General features: G+C 49.9%; 2 protein-coding genes across 2 annotated transcripts in view; both read right to left on the bottom strand.

The window, feature by feature from the left end:
• Positions 1-4,823: 4,823 nt before the first annotated feature.
• Positions 4,824-21,141, bottom strand: part of LOC143956101 (uncharacterized) — a 43,933-nt gene continuing 27,615 nt past the window's right edge. The window contains exon 2 of the mRNA XM_077466237.1: positions 4,824-15,338. Coding sequence (XP_077322363.1) covers positions 14,134-15,338 — 1,205 coding nt within the window. The 3' untranslated portion in view covers positions 4,824-14,133. The remainder of the gene's footprint in view (positions 15,339-21,141) is intronic.
• LOC143955859 (uncharacterized) lies at positions 15,680-19,036 on the bottom strand. Its single transcript, XM_077465978.1, has 5 exons — positions 18,989-19,036; positions 17,923-18,046; positions 17,709-17,806; positions 17,407-17,619; positions 15,680-17,250 (listed from the first exon to the last, which is right to left on the bottom strand). The coding sequence occupies exons 2-5, from the start codon at positions 18,005-18,007 to the stop codon at positions 16,750-16,752; spliced, it is 897 nt and encodes a 298-aa protein (XP_077322104.1). The 5' UTR covers positions 18,008-18,046; positions 18,989-19,036; the 3' UTR covers positions 15,680-16,749.

Here is a 21,141-nt window from a genome sequence, read left to right as displayed (position 1 = left end):
AGGTGATTGGAGGACAGTGACCTCATTGTTCAGTGGTGAGGTGATTGGAGGACAGTGACCTCATTGTCTAGTAGTGAGGTGATTGGAGGACAGTGACCTCATTGTCCAGTGGTGAGGTGGAGTACAATGACCTCATTGTCCAGTGGTGAGGTGATTGGAGGACAGTGACCTCATTGTCCAGTGGTGAGGTGATTGGAGGACAGTGACCTCCTTGTCCAGTGGTGAGATGATTGGAGTACAGTGACCTCATTGTCCAGTGGTGAGATGATTGGAGTACAGTGACCTCATTGTCCAGTGGTGAGGTGATTGGAATACAGTGACCTCATTGTCCAGTGGTGAGGTGATTGGAGGACAGTGACCTCATTGTCCAGTGGTGAGATGATTGGAGCTTTGTGACATGGTGCATTATCCTGCTGGAAGGAGCCATCAGAAGATGGGGATACTGTAGTCATAAAGGGATGGACATGGTCAGCAACATTACTCGGGTAGGCCGTGGCATTTAAGTGGTGCACAATTGGTACTAAGGGGTCCAAAGTGTGCCAAGAAAATATTCCCCCACACCGTTACACCCCCACCACCAGCCTGAACCGGTGATACAAGGCAGGATGGACCCATGCCCCAAATTCTGACTCTACCATCTGAATGTCGGAGCTGAAATCCAGACTCATCAGATCAGGCAACTTTTTCCAATCTTCTATTGTCCAATTTTGGTGATCCTGTGCCAATTGTAGCCTCAGTTTCCTGTTCTTAGCTGACAGGAGAGGCACCCGGTGTAGCCCATCTGCTTCAAGGTTGGATGTGTTGTGCGTTCAGAGATGGTATTCGCCATACTTCGGGTATAACGAGTTGTCATTTGAGTTACTGTTGCCTTTCTATCATCTGGAACCAGTCTGCCCATTCTCCTCTGACCTCAACAAGGCCTTTTCCTCCACACAACTGCCGCTCACTGGATATTTTCTCTTTTCCCCACCATTCTTTGCAAATCCCGAGAGAAGGTTGTGTGTGAAAATCCCAGAAATACTCAGACCGGCCCATCTGGCACCAACAACCATGCCACGCTCAAAGTCACGTAAATCCACTTTCTTCCCCATTCTGGTGCTCTATTTGAATTTCAGCAAGTCGTCTTCGCCACATCTAGATGTCTAAATGCATGGAGTTGCTGCCATGTGATTGGCTGGTTAGCAATTTGTGTTGCCGAGCAATTAACCCAAAAAAGTTCTGGTGCACAACATTTTGTACTATACACAATAGGAATGTAAAAGACCTTGGGCACTTTAGGGTGGCCTAAAGAGAGTAGGAATGTTGCTTTATAAGTGCCGCGGCTAACAGTGGGTGTGACCCAAATATGTTAACAGCGGTGGGGGGGGGGGGTTGAAGTAGCACCCAAATCCCCAAATCAGTCCATCAGACCCATGGCACCCCAAAGCGGACCATCCTATCCACAGCACCCCAAAGAATTACACCCTACTCACAGCACCCGAAAGCAGACCCACACTTCTCCTCGCACCCCAAAGTAGTCCACTCCACATAGGACACCACAAACTTCCCCTTTTGTATCCATCCCTACTCCTACCAGTACACAGCTAATCACTCCACAGGAAGCAGTGCTGTGTCCCCCATCATACCTCTGTAATCCCCCCTCCCCCCCCCCCGAGTACAGGTCCAGCAAACCCCTACCATACAGGGAACACCCACAGCCCACGTCAGTCTACCTCCCCCGCTCTCCAGACACATGTACTGTATATAGAGCTGTGAGAAGCAGACAGGGATTACTCTTGGTCTCCAAGGAGAAGAAGCGCCGGGCTCCCCGCTTTCCCTACTCTGACAGCGACCTTATTAACCCTATCTTCTGTAAATGTGAAGCCTCCTATCACCATCCCCTAATGAGGATTTGTGGCCGGGTTTCTGGTGGACTGAAACCCAGACACAAGATTCAAAACCCAGTTTGCTGGCAACCCTAGGTGTAGTTAAGTGCACCGACAGGGAGCAGTGGGTTGGACACAGGGGCAGCGCCCAAATCAGTCCATCAGACCCAAGGCACCCCAAAGCGGACCATCCTATCCACAGCACCCCAAAGAATTACACCCTACTCACAGCACTCGAAAGCAGACGCACACTTCTCCTGGCACCCCAAAGTAGTCCACTCCACATAGGACACCACAAACTTCCCCTTTTGTATCCATCCCTACTCCTGCCAGTACACAGCTAATCACCCCACAGGAAGCAGTGCTGTGTCCCCCATCATACCTCTGTAATACCCCCCCCCCCCCCCCCCCCGAGTACAGGTCCAGAAAACCCCTACCATACAGGGAACACCCACAGCCCGTGTCAGTCTACCTCCCCCGCTCTCCAGACACATGTACTGTATATAGAGCTGTGAGAAGCAGACAGGGATTACTCTTGGTCTCCAAGGAGAAGAAGCGCCGGGCTCCCCGCTTTCCCTACTCTGACAGCGACCTTATTAACCTTATCTTCTGTAAATGTGAAGCCTCCTATCACCATCCCCTAATGAGGATTTGTGGCCGGGTTTCTGGTGGACTGAAACCCAGACACAAGATTCAAAACCCAGATTGATGGCAACCCTAGGTGTAGTCAGGTGCACCGACAGGGAGTAGTAGGTTTGACACAGGGGCAGTGGGGTGGGCAGGGGGGAAGTGGAGTGGACTGGGGGCAGCGGGATGGACAGGGGGGCAGAAAAATGGACTGGAGGGCAGTGGGATATACTGGAGGGTACCAGTATATGGACAGGAGGGCAGGGGAGTGGACAAGGGGGGCAGCGGGATGGACTGGTTGGCAGGGGAGTGGACAGGAGGGCAGCAGGATGAACTGGATGCAGCAGAGTGGACTAGAGGGCAGGGAGATGGACTGGAGGGCAGCGGAGTAGACAGGAGAGCAGCAAAGTGGACTGGACAGTGAGATGGACTGGAAGGCAGCAGAGTGGGCAGAGGGGAAAGCAGATTGGGCAGCGTGATGGACTGGAGGGCAGCGGAATAGACAGGAGGGTATCGGAGGGGGTAGGGGGGCAGTGGAATGGACAGGGAGGCAGCAGATTGGGCAGGAGAGAGGAAGTGGGATAGACAGGAGGGGAAGTGGACCGGGCGAGAAGTTGAGTGGAGTGGACAGGGGGGGCAGCGGAGGTGACAGGAGGGCAGCAGAGTAAACTGGAGGGGCAATGGGAGGGACTGGAATGTAGCGAAGTGGACAGGAGGGCCGTGGAGTGGAGGGGCAGTGGGATTGACTGAAGGGCAGCAGAGTGGACAGGAGGGGCAGTGGGATGGACTGGAGGGAAGCGGAGTGGACAGGGGGGCAGTGGGATGGACTGGAGGGCAGCGGAGTGGACTGGAGGGCAGCGGAGTGGACAAGGGGGCAGCGGAGTGGACAAGGGGGCAGCGGAGTGGACAGGAGGGCAGCGGAGTGGACAGGAGGGCAGCGGAGTGGACAAGGAGGCAGCGGAGTGGACAAGGGGGCAATGGGATGGACAGGAGGGAAATGGAGCGGACAGGGGGCAGTAAAGTGGACAGTAGAGTAGCAGAGTGGGAAAGGGGGCAGTGTTATGGACAGGGGGAGCACTGGAGTGGACTGGGGGGCAGCAGAGTGGACTGGGGGGCAGTGGGATGGACTGGAGGGCAGCAGAGTGGACAAGGGGGCAGTGGGATAGACAAGGGGGAAATGGAGTAGTCAGGGGGAGCAGTGAAGTGGACAGGAGGGCAACGGAGTGGACAGGGGGTAGTGTGATGGACAATGGGGCAGTGGGATAGACTGGAGGGCAGCGGAGTGGACAAGGGGGCAGTGGGATGGACAGGGGGAAATGGAGTGGACGGGGGGGGGCAGTGTGATGGACAGGGGGCAGTGGAGTGGATGGGGGGCAGCAAGGTGGACTGGGGGGAAATGGAGTGAAAAGGGGAGCAATGAAGTGGACAGGAGGGAAGCGGATTGGACAGGGGGGCAGTGTAATGGAGAGGGAGGAAGTGGAGTGGACAGGGGGAGCAGTGGAGTGGACAGGGGGAGCAGCGGAGTGGGCAGTGGAGTGGACAGGGGGAGCAGTGGAGTGGACTGGGGGGCAGCGGAGTGGGCAGGGGGGCAGATGGGGCACAGTTCCTCCCAATGACACCAACAATGGGGTCCAATGACACAACAGTGGGGCACAATTTCTCCCAATGACACCAAAGATGGGGCATTGCTTACTCCAACTAACATTGGGACCTTTTCTACTCCCAATGCTCATAATCCAGGTGGAAAATGTGGAGACCTCTGATCTAATACATTCTCTATACCAGTGGTCTCCAAACTGCGGCGGGGGGGGGCAGATGCACCAGTGTAAAAAGCAAGGTCCATAAAGACACGGATGGGCGAGATTGGGGTGGAGGAACTTGACTGGCCTGCACAGAGTCCTGACCTCAACCCGAAAGAACACATTTGGGATGAACTAGAGTAGAGGCCTTCAACAAAGCCTGACCTCACAAGTGCGCTTCTGGAAGAACGGTCAAACACTCCCAATTTTGGAGGAATGGGGGTGGCGCCGGGCTCAGTGTGACCTCCCCATTCGCTCAGCACATTTTGGGGCCCGTCAGACCTCACTATGGTCACAGGGAGTTATTCCAAATCCTCGGAGGGTCCCGATGTCAGGAGTGTGAGAAGCCCAGATCTGTGTAGCTACACAAGTCCACCGTGTATAACGAAGACACAGAAACCCAACAAACTAACCATATAAGATAGATACGAAATAGAAAGAAGATGGGGAACTGGGGAATAGCAGCCATGCAAGGGAATCCGGGGCATCGGCCGGAGGGCGGCCATCTTTTCTTCAAGTCAAACCCCAACACTTCACCAGAACACGGCAATTCCTTTATTAGTATAAACTATACATATATTTTACAATAAAATAACATTTTTAATCATTTGAAGTTAATCACAAGAGTTCCCCTTTACATCAGAATCCGCAGAGTTCCCCTTTACATCAGAATCCGCAGAGTTCCCCTTTACATCAGAATCCGCAGAGTTCCCCTTTACATCAGAGTCCACAGAGTTCCCCTTTACATCAGAATCCGCAGAGTTCCCCTTTACATCAGAATCCGCAGAGTTCCCCTTTACATCAGAATCCGCAGAGTTCCCCTTTACATCAGAGTCCACAGAGTTCCCCTTTACATCAGAATCCGCAGAGTTCCCCTTTACATCAGAGTCTGCAGAGTTCCCCTTAACATCAGAATCCGCAGAGTTCCCCTTTACATCAGAATCCGCAGACTTCCCCTTTACATCTGAATCCGCAGACTTCCCCTTTACATCAGAGTCCGCAGACTTCCCCTTTACATCAGAGTCCGCAGACTTCCCCTTTACATCAGAGTCCGCAGAGTTCCCCTTTACATCAGAATCCGCAGAGTTCCCCTTTACATCAGAATCCGCAGAGTTCCCCTTTACATCAGAGTCCGCAGAGTTCCCCTTTACATCTGAATCCGCAGAGTTCCCCTTTACATCAGAGTCCGCAGACTTCCCCTTTACATCTGAATCCGCAGACTTCCTCTTTACATCCGAATCCTCAGAGTTCCCATTTTACATCCGAATCCGCAGAGTTCCCCTTTACATCCGAATCCGCAGAGTTCCCCTTTACATCCGAATCCGCAGAGTTCCCCTTTACATCCGAATCCGCAGAGTTCCCCTTTACATCCGAATCCGCAGAGTTCCCCTTTTACATCCGAATCCTCAGAGTTCCCCCTTTACATCCGAATCCGCAGAGTTCCCCTTTACATCCGAATTCGCAGAGTTCCCTTACACTGGAAAGGGGGACTCTGAAGTAAGGGAGAACTCTGGGGACTCTGACATAATGGATGCACTGGGAACCCAGATTTAAGGGGGGGGGGTATTAGGAACTCTGATGCATGGAAAGGACTCTGATGTAAAAGGGGGGACACTGCAGACTCTGGTGTAAGGGGCAACTCTGATGTAAGGGGTGTCCCTGGTAACCAGAGTCCCAATGACATCAGAGCTCCCCTTTACATCAGAATCCGCAGAGTTCCCATTTTACATCCGAATCCGCAGAGTTCCCCTTTTACATCCGAATCCTCAGAGTTCCCCTTTATATCTGAATCCGTAGACTTCCCCTTTACATCTTAATCCTCAGAGTTCCCCTTTACATCAGAGTCCACAGAGTTCCCCTTTACATCTGAATCCGCAGACTTCCCCTTAACATCTGAATCCGCAGAGTTCCCCTTTACATCTGAATCCGCAGACTTCCCCTTTACATCAGAATCCGCAGACTTCCCCTTTACATCAGAATCCGCAGAGTTCCCCTTTACATCAGAGTCCACAGAGTTCCCCTTTACATCAGAGTCCACAGAGTTCCCCTTTACATCTGAATCCGCAGAGTTCCCCTTTACATCTGAATCCGCAGACTTCCCCTTTACATCTGAATCCTCAGAGTTCCCCTTTACATCCGAATCCGCAGAGTTCGCCTTTTACATCCGAATCCGCAGAGTTCCCCTTTACATCCGAATCCGCAGAGTTCCCATTTTACATCCGAATCCGCAGAGTTCCCATTTTACATCCGAATCCTCAGAGTTCCCCTTTTACATCCGAATCCGCAGAGTTCCCCTTTTACATCCGAATCCGCAGAGTTCCCCTTTTACATCCGAATCCGCAGAGTTCCCCTTTACATCCGAATTCTCAGAGTTCCCTTACACTGGAAAGGGGGACTCTGAAGTAAGGGAGAACTCTGGGGACTCTGACATAATGGATGCACTGGGAACCCAGATTTAAGGGGGGGGGGGTATTAGGAACTCTGATGCATGGAAAGGACTCTGATGTAAAAGGGGGAACACTGCAGACTCTGGTGTAAGGGGCAACTCTGATGTAAGGGGTGTCCCTGGTAACCAGAGTCCCAATGACATCAGAGCTCCCCTTTACATCAGAATCCGCAGAGTTCCCCTTTACATCAGAATCCGCAGAGTTCCCCTTTACATCTGAATCCGCAGAGTTCCCCTTTACATCAGAGTCCACAGAGTTCCCCTTTACATCAGAGTCCACAGAGTTCCCCTTTACATCTGAATCCGCAGACTTCCCCTTTACATCTGAATCCTCAGAGTTCCCCTTTACATCCGAATCCGCAGAGTTCCCCTTTTACATCCGAATCCGCAGAGTTCCCCTTTACATCCGAATCCTCAGAGTTCCCCTTTTACATCCGAATCCGCAGAGTTCCCCTTTTACATCCGAATCCGCAGAGTTCCCCTTTTACATCCGAATCCGCAGAGTTCCCCTTTACATCCGAATCCGCAGACTTCCCCTTTACATCTGAATCCTCAGAGTTCCCCTTTACATCCGAATCCGCAGAGTTCCCCTTTACATCCGAATCCGCAGAGTTCCCCTTTACATCCGAATCCGCAGAGTTCCCCTTTACATCCGAATCCGCAGAGTTCCCCTTTTACATCCGAATCCTCAGAGTTCCCCCTTTACATCCGAATCCGCAGAGTTCCCCTTTACATCCGAATTCGCAGAGTTCCCTTACACTGGAAAGGGGGACTCTGAAGTAAGGGAGAACTCTGGGGACTCTGACATAATGGATGCACTGGGAACCCAGATTTAAGGGGGGGGGGGGTATTAGGAACTCTGATGCATGGAAAGGACTCTGATGTAAAAGGGGGGACACTGCAGACTCTGGTGTAAGGGGCAACTCTGATGTAAGGGGTGTCCCTGGTAACCAGAGTCCCAATGACATCAGAGCTCCCCTTTACATCAGAATCCGCAGAGTTCCCATTTTACATCCGAATCCGCAGAGTTCCCCTTTTACATCCGAATCCTCAGAGTTCCCCTTTATATCTGAATCCGTAGACTTCCCCTTTACATCTTAATCCTCAGAGTTCCCCTTTACATCAGAGTCCACAGAGTTCCCCTTTACATCTGAATCCGCAGACTTCCCCTTAACATCTGAATCCGCAGAGTTCCCCTTTACATCTGAATCCGCAGACTTCCCCTTTACATCAGAATCCGCAGACTTCCCCTTTACATCAGAATCCGCAGACTTCCCCTTTACATCAGAGTCCACAGAGTTCCCCTTTACATCAGAGTCCACAGAGTTCCCCTTTACATCTGAATCCGCAGAGTTCCCCTTTACATCTGAATCCGCAGACTTCCCCTTTACATCTGAATCCTCAGAGTTCCCCTTTACATCCGAATCCGCAGAGTTCCCCTTTACATCCGAATCCGCAGAGTTCCCCTTTTACATCCGAATCCGCAGAGTTCCCCTTTACATCCGAATCCGCAGAGTTCCCCTTTTACATCCGAATCCTCAGAGTTCCCCCTTTACATCCGAATCCGCAGAGTTCCCCTTTACATCCGAATTCGCAGAGTTCCCTTACACTGGAAAGGGGGACTCTGAAGTAAGGGAGAACTCTGGGGACTCTGACATAATGGATGCACTGGGAACCCAGATTTAAGGGGGGGGGGGGGGGTATTAGGAACTCTGATGCATGGAAAGGACTCTGATGTAAAAGGGGGAACACTGCAGACTCTGGTGTAAGGGGCAACTCTGATGTAAGGGGTGTCCCTGGTAACCAGAGTCCCAATGACATCAGAGTTCCCCTTTACATCTGAATCCGCAGACTTCCCCTTTACATCTGAATCCACAGACTTCCCCTTTACATCCGAATCCTCAGAGTTCCCCTTTTACATCCGAATCCTCAGAGTTCCCCTTTATATCAGAATCCTCAGAGTTCCCCTTTTACATCCAAATCCTCAGAGTTCCCCTTTTACATCCGAATTCTCAGAGTTCCCCCTTTTACATCCGAAGTCTCAGAGTTCCCCTTTACATCAGAATCCGCAGAGTTCCCCTTTACATCAGAATCCGCAGACTTCCCCTTTACATCTGAATCCGCAGACTTCCCCTTTACATCTGAATCCGCAGAGTTCCCCTTTACATCAGAGTCCGCAGAGTTCCCCTTTACATCAGAGTCCGCAGAGTTCCCCTTTACATCAGAGTCCACAGAGTTCCCCTTTACATCAGAGTCCACAGAGTTCCCCTTTACATCTGAATCCGCAGAGTTCCCCTTTACATCTGAATCCGCAGACTTCCCCTTTACATCCGAATCCGCAGAGTTCCCCTATTACATCCGAATCCGCAGAGTTCCCCTTTTACATCCGAATCCGCAGAGTTCCCCTTTTACATCCGAATTCTCAGAGTTCCCCTTTTACATCCGAATCCGCAGAGTTCCCCTTTACATCCGAATCCGCAGAGTTCCCCTTTTACATCCGAATCCGCAGAGTTCCCCTTTTACATCCGAATCCGCAGAGTTCCCCTTTTACATCCGAATCCGCAGAGTTCCCCTTTACATCCGAATCCGCAGAGTTCCCCTTTTACATCCGAATCCTCAGAGTTCCCCCTTTACATCCGAATCCGCAGAGTTCCCCTTTTACATCCGAATCCGCAGAGTTCCCCTTTTACATCCGAATTCGCAGAGTTCCCTTACACTGGAAAGGGGGACTCTGAAGTAAGGGAGAACTCTGGGGACTCTGACATAATGGATGCACTGGGAACCCAGATTTAAGGGGGGGGGGGGTATTAGGAACTCTGATGCACGGAAAGGACTGATGTAAAAGGGGGAACACTGCAGACTCTGGTGTAAGGGGCAACTCTGATGTAAGGGGTGTCCCTGGTAACCAGAGTCCCAATGACATCAGAGCTCCCCTTTACATCAGAATCCGCAGAGTTCCCCTTTACATCCGAATCCGCAGAGTTCCCCTTTTACATCCGAATTCTCAGAGTTCCCCCTTTTACATCTGAAGTCTCAGAGTTTCCCCTTTACATCCGAATCCGCAGAGTTGCCCTTTACATCCGAATCCGCAGAGTTCCCCTTTACATCAGAGGCCACAGAGTTCCCCTTTTACATCCGAATTCGCAGAGTTCCCCTTTACATCCGAATCCGCAGAGTTCCCCTTTACATCCGAATCCGCAGAGTTCCCCTTTTACATCCGAATTCTCAGAGTTCCCCCTTTTACATCTGAAGTCTCAGAGTTTCCCCTTTACATCCGAATCCGCAGAGTTCCCCTTTACATCCGAATCCGCAGAGTTCCCCTTTACATCAGAGGCCACAGAGTTCCCCTTTTACATCCGAATTCGCAGAGTTCCCTTACACTGGAAAGGGGGACTCTGAAGTAAGGGAGAACTCTGGGGACTCTGACATAATGGATGCACTGGGAACCCAGATTTAAGGGGGGGGGGTATTAGGAACTCTGATGCATGGAAAGGACTCTGATGTAAAAGGGGGAACACTGCAGACTCTGGTGTAAGGGGCAACTCTGATGTAAGGGGTGTCCCTGGTAACCAGAGTCCCAATGACATCAGAGTTCCCCTTTACATCTGAATCCTCAGAGTTCCCCTTTACATCCGAATCCTCAGAGTTCCCCTTTTACATCCGAATCCTCAGAGTTCCCCTTTACATCTGAATCCGCAGAGTTCCCCTTTTACATCCGAATCCTCAGAGTTCCCCTTTTATATCAGAATCCTCAGAGTTCCCCTTTTACATCCAAATCCTCAGAGTTCCCCTTTTACATCCGAATTCTCAGAGTTCCCCCTTTCACATCCGAAGTCTCAGAGTTCCCCTTTACATCAGAATCCGCAGAGTTCCCCTTTACATCAGAATCCGCAGACTTCCCCTTTACATCTGAATCTGCAGACTTCCCCTTTACATCTGAATCCGCAGAGTTCCCCTTTACATCAGAGTCCGCAGAGTTCCCCTTTACATCAGAGTCCACAGAGTTCCCCTTTACATCAGAGTCCACAGAGTTCCCCTTTACATCTGAATCCGCAGAGTTCCCCTTTACATCTGAATCCGCAGACTTCCCCTTTACATCCGAATCCGCAGAGTTCCCCTATTACATCCGAATCCGCAGAGTTCCCCTTTTACATCCGAATCCGCAGAGTTCCCCTTTTACATCCGAATTCTCAGAGTTCCCCTTTTACATCCGAATCCGCAGAGTTCCCCTTTTACATCCGAATCCTCAGAGTTCCCCCTTTACATCCGAATCCGCAGAGTTCCCCTTTTACATCCGAATCCGCAGAGTTCCCCTTTTACATCCGAATTCGCAGAGTTCCCTTACACTGGAAAGGGGGGACTCTGAAGTAAGGGAGAACTCTGGGGACTCTGACATAATGGATGCACTGGGAACCCAGATTTAAGGGGGGGGGGGTATTAGGAACTCTGATGCACGGAAAGGACTGATGTAAAAGGGGGAGCACTGCAGACTCTGGTGTAAGGGGCAACTCTGATGTAAGGGGTGTCCCTGGTAACCAGAGTCCCAATGACATCAGAGCTCCCCTTTACATCAGAATCCGCAGAGTTCCCCTTTACATCTGAATCCTCAGAGTTCCCCTTTTACATCCGAATCCGCAGAGTTCCCCTTTACATCCGAATCCGCAGAGTTCCCCCTTTACATCCGAATCCGCAGAGTTCCCCTTTTACATCCGAATCCGCAGAGTTCCCCTTTTACATCCGAATTCGCAGAGTTCCCTTACACTGGAAAGGGGGACTCTGAAGTAAGGGAGAACTCTGGGGACTCTGACATAATGGATGCACTGGGAACCCAGATTTAAGGGGGGGGGGGTATTAGGAACTCTGATGCACGGAAAGGACTGATGTAAAAGGGGGAACACTGCAGACTCTGGTGTAAGGGGCAACTCTGATGTAAGGGGTGTCCCTGGTAACCAGAGTCCCAATGACATCAGAGCTCCCCTTTACATCCGAATCCTCAGAGTTCCCCTTTTACATCCGAATCCTCAGAGTTCCCCTTTTACATCCGAATCCTCAGAGTTCCCCTTTTACATCCGAATCCGCAGAGTTCCCCTTTACATCCGAATCCGCAGACTTCCCCTTTACATCCGAATCCGCAGACTTCCCCTTTACATCCGAATCCGCAGAGTTCCCCTTTACATCCGAATCCGCAGAGTTCCCCTTTACATCCGAATCCGCAGAGTTCCCCTTTACATCCGAATCCGCAGAGTTCCCCTTTACATCAGAGGCCACAGAGTTCCCCTTTTACATCCGAATTCGCAGAGTTCCCCTTTACATCCGAATCCGCAGAGTTCCCCTTTACATCCGAATCCGCAGAGTTCCCCTTTTACATCCGAATTCTCAGAGTTCCCCCTTTTACATCTGAAGTCTCAGAGTTTCCCCTTTACATCCGAATCCGCAGAGTTCCCCTTTACATCCGAATCCGCAGAGTTCCCCTTTACATCAGAGGCCACAGAGTTCCCCTTTTACATCCGAATTCGCAGAGTTCCCTTACACTGGAAAGGGGGACTCTGAAGTAAGGGAGAACTCTGGGGACTCTGACATAATGGATGCACTGGGAACCCAGATTTAAGGGGGGGGGGGGTATTAGGAACTCTGATGCACGGAAAGGACTCTGATGTAAAAGGGGGGACACTGCAGACTCTGGTGTAAGGGGCAACTCTGATGTAAGGGGTGTCCCTGGTAACCAGAGTCCCAATGACATCAGAGCTCCCCTTTACATCAGAATCCGCAGAGTTCCCCTTTTACATCCGAATCCTCAGAGTTCCCCTTTTACATCCGAATCCTCAGAGTTCCCCTTTTACATCCAAATCCTCAGAGTTCCCCTTTTACATCCGAAGTCTCAGAGTTCCCCCTTTTACATCCGAAGTCTCAGAGTTCCCCCTTTTACATCCGAAGTCTCAGAGTTCCCCCTTTTACATCCGAAGTCTCAGAGTTCCCCTTTACATCCGAATCCGCAGAGTTCCCCTTTACATCCGAATCCGCAGAGTTCCCCTTTACATCCGAATCCTCAGAGTTCCCCTTTTACATCCGAATCCTCAGAGTTCCCCTTTTACATCCGAATCCTCAGAGTTCCCCTTTTACATCCGAATCCACAGAGTTCCCCTTTACATCCGAATCCGCAGAGTTCCCCTTTACATCCGAATCCGCAGAGTTCCCCTTTTACATCCGAATCCTCAGAGTTCCCCTTTTACATCCGAATCCTCAGAGTTCCCCTTTTACATCAGAATCCTCAGAGTTCCCCTTTTACATCAGAATCCTCAGAGTTCCCCTTTACATCAGAGGCCACAGAGTTCCCCTTTTACATCCGAATCCGCAGAGTTCCCTTACACTGGAAAGGGGGACTCTGAAGTAAGGGAGAACTCTGGGGACTCTGACATAATGGATGCACTGGGAACCCAGATTTAAGGGGGGAGGGGGGGGTATTAGGAACTCTGATGCACGGAAAGGACTCTGATGTAAAAGGGGGAGCACTGCAGACTCTGGTGTAAGGGGCAACTCTGATGTAAGGGGTGTCCCTGGTAACCAGAGTCCCAATGACATCAGAGCTCCCTGCATTCCCCTTTTAATAAGGGTTCCTAGAGCCTCCTTTACATCAGAGTCCCCCTTTACATCTAAACTGGCAGAGTTCTCTTACACTGTAAGGGGGGGGACTCTGCAGACTCTTATGTAAGGGAGAACTCTGACATAAGGGATGCTCTGGGAACCCTGATTCAGGGGTGGGGGGTAAGGGGAACAATGAGAACTCTGATGCACAGAGAAGACTCTGGTGTAAGGGGCAACTCTGAAGTAAGGGGGTCCCTAGTAACCAATTGCATCAGAGTTCCTTGCATTCCCCTTTAATAAGGGTTCCTAAAGCCCCCTTTACATCAGAGTCCACAGAGTCCCCCTTTACGTTTGAACTTGCTGTAAGGGGAGACTTTGATGTAAGAGAGAACTCTGGGGACTCTGACATAAGGGGTGCTCTGGGAACCCTGATTTAAGAGAGAACACTGAGAACTCTGATGTAAGGGGGAACACCGAGAACTCTGGTATAAAGGGACACTCTGATGTAAGGGGTGCTCTGAGAACCCCGATTTACCTTACTGTACTCACCCTGACCTGCTGGGAAGTCATAGTGCGGCCCGAATAATGTGTCCGGGTTTCAGACAGTCTGAAATCTCAGACACACGATTCCGAACCATCCGGGTGAATCCCGGACACATGATTCCAAACCCGAACCGTCCGGGTGAATCCCGGACACATGATTCCAAACCCGAACCGTCCGGGTGAATCCCAGACACATGATTCCAAACCCGAACCGTCCGGGTGAATCCCAGACAGGTGGCATCTCTAGGATCAGGACTGCATAGAGGAACATTTATTTTCCCCGTGTGTGAGATTTATGATGTCTGCAAAGACGGGACTTCTCTGGGAAACATTTCCCGCACTCAGAACAGGAGTACGGCTTCTCCCCGGTGTGGGTTTTCACGTGTCTGACAAGTGTCGATTTAAGTGGAAAACATTTCCCGCACTCGGGGCAGGAATAGGGCTTCTCCCCCGTGTGAGAAGTTTGATGTCTGCCAAGTTCTGCTTCCCGCTGATAACATTTCCCGCACTCAGAGCAGGCGTACGGCTTCTCCGCTGTGTGAGCTCTACGATGGCTGTAAAGATCGGACTTCTCTGAAAAACATTTCCCGCACTCAGGACAGGAATACGGCTTCTCCTCCGTGTGAGCTCTGCGATGGACGTAGAAAAGGGATTTCGATGCAAAACTTTTCCCGCACTCAGTACAGAAATACGGCTTCTCACCCGTGTGGATTCTTTGATGTCTGACAAGTGTTGTTTTCAGCGGATAACATTTCCCGCACTCAGAGCAGGAATGCGGTCTCTCATCCGTGTGAGAGTTTTGGTGTCTGGCAAGCGCCGATTTAAACTGAAAACATTTCCCGCACTCAGAGCAGGAATGCGGTCCCTCGTCGGTGTGAGAGTTTTGATGCCTGACAAGCGCCGATTTCTGCTGAAAGCCTTTCCCGCACTCAGGGCAGCAATACGGTCTCACCCCTGTGTGAGAAGTCTGATGTGCGTCAAGCATTGATTTCTGTAGAAAACACTTCCCACACTCAGAGCAGGAATACGGCTTCTCCCCCGTGTGGATTCTTTGATGTCTGGCAAGGGTTTTTTTCAGCGGATAACATTTCCCGCACTCAGGGCAGGAATACGGTCTCTCCCCCGTGTGAGATTTTTGATGTATGACAAGCTCCGATTTCCACTGAAAACATTTCCCGCACTCAGAGCAGGAGTACGGTCCCTCGCCTGTGTGAGAGTATTGATGTCTGACAAGCGCCGTTTTCTGCTGAAAGCCTTTCCCGCACTCAGGGCAGAAATACGGTCTCACCCCTGCGTGAGTAGTTTGATGCGTGTCAAGCGTGGATTTCTGTAGAAACCGTTTCCCGCACTCTGAGCAGGAATACGGCTTCTCCCCAGTGTGGATTCTTTGATGTCTGGCGAGTGTTGTTTTCATCGGATAACATTTCCCGCACTCGGGACAGGGATACGGCCTCTCCCCCGTGTGAGAAATTTGATGTTTGAGAAGTTCTGATTTCCATCTAAAGCATTTCCCGCACTCGGAGCAGCAATACACCTCCCCCTCTGTGTGAGATCTCCGATGTTTAAAAGGACTTAATTCCGAGCTAAAACTTTCCTCACGTTCAGGAGAGGAAGGTTTCCCCTCCCCCTGAACCCCGGCCCCATCCCCCACAGTACGAGGTTGCTCAGAGTCGGAGGGACTCCATGGTCTATCCACACTGTGAAGTCCACCATCCATAGTGGAGATCATTGTCTTTTCTCCTCCACAATCTCCTGTGATGTCCTCATCTTCCATTCTACAACCTGGAGATAAAGTGAGAAGATCCTTTGAGGGTTTCTCCATGGCGTGTCCTGGAAAAATAGAAAAACATCATCAATAGATATGAGAGGGTTAGTTCACTTCCATCAAGATCCCATCTGGATCAGGTAGATATGAGTGAGGAGATGTTCTCTGTGGAGGTCCCAACCAGCCGGGACTCTTCCCCCCACTTCAGTCCTTTGGTCCTCCTCCCAGATCTACATTTACACAGCCTTGTCAGAAGAGCAGGAACCAATGGGGGCTGGGAGGTCCATGCTCTTCACACAACCACAAGCCTAGGCACTGGGTCATGTGACCTCTGATAGACAAGAGGGTCAAAGTTCCGAGGCTTTACCATAGAACAAGTGACCATAGGCCTAGGCTTCTGGTGATATTGAGCACTGGAGGGAGATCAGGATTCCCTCTTGGAAAGATAAGTGTTTGAGTCTTCATGTTACTCCTTAATTGTCATCCCAACAAGACTGTTCATAAAGTTTTATGGTCAAAAATTAGCTAAAAGTCTGCTGGACCAACCTAAGAAAGTCTCAATCTGTGTTATCATATCTGTGCTACTGTAACTAGGAGTGACCCACAACCTAATACTGCCAGCTGAACCGCAAATAGGGTATCAGTACAGGGAGGGGGACCATTACCAACCTAATACTGCCAGCTGAACCGCAAATAGGGTATCAGTACAGGGAGGAGACCATTACCAACCTAATACTGCCAGCTGAACCGCAAATAGGGTATCAGTACAGGGAGGAGACCATTACCAACCTAATACTGCCAGCTGAACCACAAATAGGGTATCAGTACAGGGAGGAGACCATTACCAACCTAATACTGCCAGCTGAACCGCAAATAGGGTATCAGTACAGGGAGGAGACCATTACCAACCTAATACTGCCAGCTGAACCACAAATAGGGTATCAGTACAGGGAGGGGGACCATTACCAACCTAATACTGCCAGCTGAACCGCAAATAGGGTATCAGTACAGGGAGGAGACCATTACCAACCTAATACTGCCAGCTGAACCGCAAATAGGGTATCAGTACAGGGAGGGGACCGTCATCAACCTATTATTGGCTGATATCACTCAGCTCCCGCCCTACTCTGGACCAATCAGTGAGCAGTAACAGAGCAGAGATAAGAGAAGAATATATGATGGCTCACCTGTGCTGATCTCTGTAGGAGTGTCCTCCTCTATGAATGTCCTCGTCATTCCAGCCTCCTCCGTATATTGCTGATCATCCCTCACATACCTCTCTTCTACTTCACCCTCAACTTTCAGGTTCACCAGATCTTCACCCTCAACTTTTATCTTCACCAGATCTTCACCCTCATCTTTCAGGTTCACCAGATCTTCACCCTCAACTTTTATCTTCACCAGATCTTCACCCTCAACTTTTATCTTCACCAGATCTTCACCCTCAACTTTCAGGTTCACTAGATCTTCACCCTCAACTTTCAGGTTCACTAGATCTTCACCCTCAACTTTCAGGTTCACCAGATCTTCACCCTCAACTTTCAGGTTCACCAGATCTTCACCCTCAACTTTCAGGTTTACCTGATCTTCACCCACAACTTTCATCTTCATCAGATCTTCACCCTAAACCAACAGAATGGCAGAAAAATAACATCTGTAACATAGAAGTATTTATGATGTGAGATCACATAGAAAATATCATCTTGTAGAGTCCACACATCATCTCCACATGTCAGAGTGTTCAATCACTTTATGTTCCCGACCCTCAACTCCACCTACCTGATGATGGTGGGGGATGGTGTGACCTTCCTGTGTGGAATCCCGGGAATACAGAGGACGGGGACATCTCTCTGGTGGGTTTCTGTAGCTGGATGACTCCACCATGGTGTCCTGGTACAGATCTTTGTGTTCTTCCTCCATCACCCCATCCTCATCATCCTCCTCTTTTATCTCTTCTTTCACCTCAACTTTAGGATCTCTCAGGTTTCCACTCTGAATATATAATAAAAATGACATCAATGGTAACAATGCAGATAATGTACAGATCCTAATGATACTATCAGTGATTGTTCCTCATCTACCTGATGATGGTGGGGGATGGTGTGACCTTCCTGTGGTGAATCCCGGGAATACAGAGGACGGGGACATCTCTCTGGTGGGTTCCCATTACTGGATCCATCTGTAGGAAACACACACACTGACTGAATACATTGTTTCTATGTGTTTATCAGATGATGGGGGATCTAGGTGGAGCCTCCGTACTGTCCTCTCCTTTACAATAAAGTCTCCTCTTACCCGGTGATGTGAGGGGCGGCTGATTGTCCATCATGACGTCCTTGTAGAGATCCTTGTGTCCTTCTAAATACTCCCACTCCTCCATGGAGAAATAGACAGTGACATCCTGACACCTTATAGGAACCTGACACACACAATGATACAGTCACCATCCAGACACATCCCTTGTCTGTTACTGGATAATACGACCCCCCCCCCTCCCCCACGTGAATTAGGATACAGAGTACCCCTAAAAATAAAAGCACCCAAACATATTAAAAAATAAAAATGCCGAGAACACGTCCCTTGTTGTAAATCCATTGTCAATCACGATGCTCGCTGATTGGCAGGAAAACAAGAATGACCCGGCGGACACGACTGATCCTGCCGGCACTCACAGCCAAGTGACTGATCCCAGAGCTCTATAAAAGAAGGGGCTGGGTTGGTGGTGACATCTTTGGCGAAATATGGCCATGATATTTGGCCAATGATGTCACTGCTATTCCTGCCCCTTTGTTTAAGTGACTGGGATTCCCAGTGACACCCACGGCTTCCTTAGGAACCAGCGAGAGAGGGAAGTTATCATATATAGAAGCGAAAGAAACTCCACTTCTATATGATGCTCGTCTCCCGCTGAACACGGGCCGAATAGGCAACAGTTTAGCCATTCCTCCAAACCTCCGACCAGCCTAGGTTTGGACCAAACCAACGGCTCATCCCTACTGCTGACCAGGGCCAAGGCCGTAGAGGACATTATGGGTGAGGACCAAAATTAATCAACCACAAATTCCATCAAAATGTACATTCTAAATTAAATTTCAGTACAACCCGAATCTCATCCCTCGTTGCAAGGAGACTGCTAAGGTGAGAAGGTGATTGGTGGGAAAGGTGGCACATCTCCAAAATGAGGACAATGTTCCGGCCCCGTAAGTGGGGGCATGTTCTGCCCCTGAAGGGGTTAATTTTGGTTTGCACACAATATATGTGTGTATCATCACCTACTGAAGATAAAAGATGTCTCCGTGACTATGGAGGAAGAGGACGGACATGACAGGGGGGTTACTGGGTGTAAATAAGCTCTTATTACCTCCTCTGCTTCGACTTCAGCAACGTCTGATCTCTACTTCCTCCTGACTCACCTTTCACCCGGAACTTCCTATTTATACCTGGCATCACTTCCTGTCTGTAACTGACATCACTTCCTGCCTTCCATAGAGACGTCTTGCCTGGGTAGAAGTGAGGAGAGCACCACCTTGTGGAGCTCGGAGGAACTGCAGCCCCAAGAAACCTTATAGACGGGGTCATCTCCACTCCCACCAAGGGGGATAGAAATATATTACTGGCCCGGATATGAGGAGGGATTTTGCTTAAATTTATTTTGAATTGAGATGACTCATTTTGCTAAATTCTCTAATTGGCAACGTAGAGATGTTTAGGCAAACGTAGCTCGAAATGATCTACCTTAATAAAAAAAAAACGTTCTCAGGTTGCTTTGCAATCTGCGTAATTTCCTCCCAAGCCACATTTTTTTATTAATCAGTGACCAGTCTGCCCCGTTTATAATCCAGGCAACCTCTAGTCCAGCCTTTATCAGCCTTTTCAACACAGAGGAACCCTTGAAATAGTTCTCCAGTCTCTGGGGAACCCCTGCTAGATATTAGAAATCTGCAACTCATGATGCATTAGTGTGATGGTCAGTGGGAAGAATGGTCCTCACACTTGGGGTCATTGGGAAGAATGGTCCTCTCACACTTGTGGTCATTGGGAAGAATGGTCCTCACACTTGTGGTCATTGGGAAGAATGGTCCTCACACTTGTGGTCATTGGGAAGAATGGTCCTCACACTTGTGGTCAGTGGGAAGAATGGTCCTTACACTTGTGGTCATTGGGAAGAATGGTCCTCACACTTGTGGTCATTGGGAAGAATGCTCCTCACACTTGTGGTCATTAGGAAGAATGGTCCTTACACTTGTGGTCATTGGGAAGAATGGTCCTTACACTTGTGGTCATTGGGAAGAACGGTCCTCACACTTGTGGTCATTGGGAAGAATGGTCCTTACACTTGTGGTCATTGGGAAGAATGGTCCTCACACTTGTGGTCATTGGGAAGAATGGTCCTTACACTTGTGGTCATTGGGAAGAATGGTCCTTACACTTGTGGTCATTGGGAAGAATGGTCCTTACACATGTGGTCATTGGGAAGAATTTCCTCCTTTCAGATAGTTAAAAAGATCAATGATGTCGGTGGAAACTTAGATGAGAGGCAGAAATTGCCCAATGCTGAAGGAACCCCTAGCAACCTCTGGAGGAACCCTAGGGTTCCACGGAACCCTGCTTGAGAATCACTGTTCTAGTCGCTCAGATGGGTGTACCAAGTATTGGAGGTGCCATGACTACTTTGCAGTAAGGTGCACATGGAAGGGCAAAGGTTTGACAAATGTTTAGTTGTCTTTATTTCTATGTTATTATTGGGGGCATCCAGATTCCGATAAGCCACCTGCCTACAGACCTTCATAGGGCCCAGGCTAAAATTGTGGGAAAGAAGCCCTTGTGGGGAAGGAGGGTCCCCCATGTTGAGGATCATGTATGGTTCAGGAAGGGGGGGGGGTGGACACACATTGGCTCCCCTTTAAATGGTAAGCCAGGCTGCATGCTTGGATTTTATGGATCTGGTATGGATATGCACCCTCTTGCCTATTAAGCATTTTTAAATTGATAAATTTGGCTCCCATTGAAATCAGTGGGGTTGGGGTTCATCATCTGATCTTCAGTTTGGCTCATCCCTGCTGCTAAGCTAGAGCCTGGGGCCCTTGATGGTGCTCAAGGCTAAACACTGATCTGACTGACCAGACTGGGGAAAAGACAGAATCCATCCCATTGAGACCATCCAGGACAGATAGACTTTCCTGGTCTCACACAAAAGTAAATATGCTTTATAAGTGCGATGGTAGACTTTGTAAAAAGTCGATTTCCCAGCCTTCAGTAGTAGAGAAATGATCAAATCTGATAGGCCCCTGTCCCTCAGAACCTAGGGTTCAACAGGCCACTGTCAGGGCTGGGCTCAGCCCTTCCTTTTCTGAGCTGGCTGCTCAGCTGTTGGCTAATTGCCAGCTCCTATATCTCCACAGTTACGCACCTGTTGATGATATCCTGCTCGTCGGTCCTGCCGCCCAGCCCAGAGGATCTCTGCCTTCGCCTTGGTCAATGTCACTGAGACTATCTCCTGCGTTCCTGTTTAAA

Source organism: Lithobates pipiens, unplaced genomic scaffold (genome assembly GCF_037356315.1).
Source record: "Lithobates pipiens isolate NorthernLeopardFrog02 unplaced genomic scaffold, aLitPip1_a1.2 Scaffold_35, whole genome shotgun sequence".
Classification (NCBI taxonomy): Eukaryota; Metazoa; Chordata; class Amphibia; order Anura; family Ranidae; genus Lithobates; species Lithobates pipiens.
This window is presented reverse-complemented; position numbering and strand designations above follow the sequence as displayed.

What these genes read in the sequence shown, in the direction of transcription:
- LOC143955859 (XM_077465978.1), bottom strand. Translation starts at nt 18,007, where the DNA reads ATGGAGGAGTGGGAGTATTTAGAAGGACACAAGGATCTCTACAAGGAC. An exon ending in GCCGCCCCTCACATCACCGG is followed by an intron (nt 17,807 to 17,922) that starts GTAAGAGGAGAC and finishes TGTTTCCTACAG; the next exon opens with ATGGATCCAGTAATGGGAAC. An exon ending in CCATCCCCCACCATCATCAG is followed by an intron (nt 17,620 to 17,708) that starts GTAGATGAGGAA and finishes TTATATATTCAG; the next exon opens with AGTGGAAACCTGAGAGATCC.